At 46.4% G+C, this 4,918-nt stretch overlaps 1 protein-coding gene across 1 annotated transcript in view; it reads left to right on the plus strand.

Moving 5' to 3' along the window:
• Window positions 1-4,918, plus strand: part of DHTKD1 (dehydrogenase E1 and transketolase domain containing 1) — a 61,567-nt gene that overhangs the window by 10,230 nt on the left and 46,419 nt on the right. Inside the window, exons 2-3 of the mRNA XM_011934215.1 lie at window positions 1,416-1,571; window positions 4,494-4,705. Of these exons, the coding sequence (XP_011789605.1) occupies window positions 1,416-1,571; window positions 4,494-4,705 (368 nt within the window). The remainder of the gene's footprint in view (window positions 1-1,415; window positions 1,572-4,493; window positions 4,706-4,918) is intronic.

Below are 4,918 nucleotides of genomic sequence, written 5' to 3' on the forward strand. Positions count from 1 at the left end.
CTTAAAAGGAGAGAGTGGGGGCCGGGCCCAGTGGCTCACACCTGTGATCCCAGCACTTTGGGAGGCCGAGGCGGGTGGATCACAAGGTTAGGAGATCAAGACCATCCTGGCCAACATGGTGAAACCCCATCTCTACTAAAATACAAAGAATTAGCTGGGTGTGGTGGCACGCACCTGTAGTCACAGCTACTCAGGAGGCTGAGGCAGGGAATCACTTGAACCCGGGAGGCGGAGCTTGCAGTGAGCCGAGATTGCGCCACTGCACTCCAGCCTGGCGACAGAGCGAGACTCCTTCTCAAAAAAATAAACAAATAAAAGATGAGAGTGGTCCACAGGGACATGCTTTAGACACAGTCTATCTGGATTTTAGCCACAAATATAAAGGTTTCCTACTTCATATGACAGTGATTGAGAACTTGAATAAGGTTCAAAATAGAACCCTTAGCAATTTGTAGGACTAACCCCCAGGCTGAAATCGGTTCATTTCCTGGGATGGTTTGATTCGTTTATTTGACCTATTATGGCTCCACCTACCTGCTGTATTAGTACAAATACATCCTGTGTGTGTTCAGTACCTCTCTGTTCTTTTCTCACTAAACCTGCTCCAAGTAAAGAAATGTGCTTTGGCTGGGCACAGCGGCTCATGCCTGTAATCCCAGCACTTTGGGAGGCCGAGGGGGGTGGATCATGAGATCAGGAGATCAAGACCATCCTGGCTAACACGGTGAAACCCTGTCTCTACTAAAAATACAAAACATTAGCCGGGTGTGGTTGTGGGCGCCTGTAGTCCCAGCTACTCAGGAGGCTGAGGCAGGAGAACGACTTGAACCTGGGAGGCACAGGTTGCAGTGAGCCAAGATTGCACCACTGCACTCCAGCCTGGGTGACAGAGTGAGACAATGTCTCAAAAAAAAAAAAAGAAGTTTGAAAATATGCTAACAATTGTCTCTGGGTTCTGAAAATAACACAAAGTGTAAAAATGTGTTTCTTGGCCTTCTTTGGGAGGCCAAGGTGAGTAAATCACTTGAGCTCAGGGGTTCATGACTAGCCTGGGTAACATGGTTAAACTCCATCTCGACCAAAAAAAAAAAACCAAAAATTAGCCAAGTGTGGTGGTGCATGTCTGTAGTCCCAGCTACCCGGGAGGCTGAGGCAGGAGGATCACTTGAGCCTAGGTTGCAGTGAGCTGTGATGGTTCTACTGCACTCCAGCCTGGGCAATAGAGCAAGACGCTGTCTCTAAAAAAATAAATGAATAAATGAATAAATGAATAAATGAATGAATGAATGAATGAATGAATAAATAAATAAATAAATAAATGGTCTAGAGCTGTAAGAGCTTCTTTGAAAAGCTGATTTTTGTAATTTGTAGTCATCTCCTAAACTGTTTGTATTTTTAAATTTTCCCCAATTTAGTTGACTATGGCCTTGCCAGGTTGGTGACAGTATATCGCGAGCATGGTCACAAAGCTGCCAAAATCAACCCCCTCTTCACCGGACAAGCCCTGCTGGAGAATGTGCCTGAAATCCAAGCCCTGGTGCAGACACTGCAGGGACCCTTCCACACGGCAGGTATGGCTTCTGCACAGCAGGTGGGAGCTCGGAGCTGCATACCAGGCCGGGCTCCTGCCTCTGTTCTTGAAGAAGCAGCATCCCCGCTGGAGCTGAGGCTCCCACAGGTGTGAGGAGACCCAAGGGGGCACATTGAGGTACTGTCAGAGAGGAGCATTCTTGGGATTCTAGAAGTTCTGAGGAAACCTGTTTTCTCAAGGTTCAAAAACATTGAATTGGCTGGGCCCAATGACTGACACCCATAAACCCAGCACTTTGGGAGCCCGAGGTGGGAGGGTCATTTGAGCCCAGGAGTTTGAGACCAACCTGGGCAACACAGTGAGACTGTTCTACAACAACAACAACAACAGAATTAGCTGGGCATGGTGATGCACACCTGTAGTTCCAGGCACTCCAGAAGCTGAGATGGGAGGATCACTTGAGCCTGGGAGGTCAAGGCTGCAGTGAGCCTTGATCATGCCGCTGCACTCCAGCCTGGGCAACAGAGTGAGACCCTGTCTGAAAAAACAAACAAACAAAAAACCTTGAACTCTAAAGTGCCATATGCTTAGCATATGTCAATTTATTCTCAAAACCACTCCCAAAAGTAGTCATTGTCCTCTTTATTTTGTAGATGGAAAAACAAAGAGAACTTATATAACTCATAGCTGCTCAGTGGCAGAGGTGAGGTGAAATCCAGGGCTGCTTCCATTCCAAAGCTTGCCCCCCTCATTCTATTTTCTTTCCCAGCCTGGGAACTTAGAAAAAGTTGGGCCTGCATCATCAGTCATGATTTCAGGGTCCTACCTCATGCTACTTTTTAAAGTTAATCTTGCAAATACCAAATTCTGATTGTGTGTATCAGTGAGTCATGTTTCAGTCATCTAATGCCGTGTAATAAACTACCCTAAGATGTAATGGCATTTAAACCCTCAACTTTCATTTTAGTGTCTCTTAGGGTTCGGGGGGTTACCTGGGCTTTTCAAGGTGGTAGTTTTCTTTTCTTTTTTTCTGTTTTTGAGATGGAGTTTCGCTCTTGTTACCCAGGCTGGAGTGCAATGGCGCTATCTCAGCTCACTGTAACCTCTACCTCCCGGGTTCAAGCAGTTCTCCTGCCTCAGCCTCCCGAGTAGCTGGGATTACAGCCATGTGCCACCACACCTGGCTAATTCTGTATGTTTAGTAGAGATGGATTTTCTCCATGTTGGTCAGGCTGGTCTCGAACTCCTGACCTCAGGTGATCTGCCCGCCTTGGCCTCCCAAAGTGCTGGGATCACAGGCGTGAGCCACCGTGCCCAGCATAAGGTGGTAGTTTTCTCTCTTTTTTCTTTTTTTTTTTTTGAGACAGGCCTCCAAAGGCTGCAGAACGAACTGATTCCTCAGTTGAACGTCTGCAGAAAGAACTGATTCCTCAGCACCTCATAAAAGCAAACGAGTTAATGTGGAAAACATTAAACGACATGATTAATGACTCAGTTGGAATATAGTGGTGATGCATCTAACTTCCTCAAAAGACCAATACTTTAAGTCTTTATATACAAAAAAAAAAAAAATACAATAAACTTTGTTGTAAGAAACCGTAAGCCAGAGGTGTCCAATCTTTTGACTTCCCTGGGCCACACTGGAATTAGAATTGTCTTGGGCCACACATCAAATACACTAACACTAATCATAACTAATGAGCTAAAAAAAAATCACAAAGAAAATCTCACAACGTTTTAAGAAAGTTTATTCATTGTGTTGGGCCACATTCAAAACTGTCCTGGACCACATGCAGCCTGTGGGCTGCGGGTTGGACAAACTTGCTAAGCAATATAAAGTAAAGGTTGGGGCCGGGTGTGGTGGCTTATGCCTGTAATCTCAGCACTTTGGGAGGTGGAGGCAAGAGGATCACCTGAGGACAGGAGTTCAAGACCAGCCTGGCCAACATGGTGAAACCCCATCTATACTAAGAATACAAAAATTAGTCAGACGTGATGGTGTGCACGTGTAGTCCCAGCTACTCGGGAGGCTGAGGCAGGAGAATCATTTGAACCTGGGAGGCAGAGGTTGCAGTGAGCCAAGATCGTGCCACTGCACTCCAGCCTGGGCAACGAGCAAAAACTCCATCACACACAAAAAAGAAATTACTGTAGAATCAAAACTTGGCATAAAGCAGCAGCAGGCTCTGTCTTTGTGAAGGAAGTAGGGTTCCCCCCCCCTCCTAGTTTTACTACTTCATGACTTTTGATCATATTTTTAGTTTTTTTCTTTAGAAAAAATCTAGATAAGCATTAATAATGACCCAAGTTATTTATTTATTTATTTATTTTGGGACGGAGCCTCGCTCTGTTGCCCAGGCTGGAGTGCAGTGGTGTGATCTTGGCTCACTGCAACCTCTGTCTCCCGAGGTTCAAGCGATTCTCCTGCCTCAGCCTCTTGAGTAGCTGGGACTACAGGTGCACGCTACCATGCTTGGCTACTTTTTGTAATTTTAGTAGAGACGGGGTTTTACCATATTGGTCAGGCTGAGCTCGAACTCCTGATCTCAGGTGATCCACCCGCCTTACCCTCCCAAAGTGCTGGGATTACAAGAATAAGCCAGCGATCTTGGCTCACTGCAACTTCCGCTGCCCGGGTTCAAGCGATTCTTCTGCCTCAGCCTCTTGAGTAGCTGGGACTACAGGTGCACGCTACCATGCTTGGCTAATTTTTGTAATTTTAGTAGAGACGGGGTTTTACCATATTGGTCAGGCTGAGCTCGAACTCCTGATCTCAGGTGATCCACCCGCCTTGCCTCCCAAAATGTTGGGATGACAGGCGTGAGCCACAACACCTGGCCAATAATGACCCAAGTTATTAAGAACAAAGCACTCTGCGTTGCAGTAATTATTTTGGTATGTTCCAGAATTAACTTGCCACATGATTATATTTTAAAATGACCCCTTTGATTGTATTTCCCAGGATTACTGAACATGGGGAAGGAAGAGGCCTCACTTGAGGAAGTGTTAGTCTATCTCAATCAGATCTACTGTGGGCAGATTTCTATTGAAACCTCCCAACTTCAGAGCCAGGAGGAGAAAGACTGGTTTGCCAGGCGGTTTGAGGAACTGCAAAAGGAGACGTTTACCACAGAGGAGCGAAAACATCTGTCGAAACTAATGCTGGAATCTCAGGTAAAAAGAAGCATCTGGGCTGGGCGTGGTGGCTCACACCTGTAATCCCAGCACTTTGGGAGGCTGAGGCAGGCGGATCACCTGAGGTCAGGAGTCCAAGACCAGTCTGAGCAACATGGAGAAACCCCATCTCTACTAAAAATCCAAAAATTAGCCAGGTGTGGTGGCGCATGCCTGTAATCCTAGCTACTCGTGAGGCTGAGGCAGGAGAAT

Source organism: Colobus angolensis, unplaced genomic scaffold (assembly GCF_000951035.1).
Source record: "Colobus angolensis palliatus isolate OR3802 unplaced genomic scaffold, Cang.pa_1.0 Scaffold133, whole genome shotgun sequence".
NCBI lineage: Eukaryota > Metazoa > Chordata > Mammalia > Primates > Cercopithecidae > Colobus > Colobus angolensis.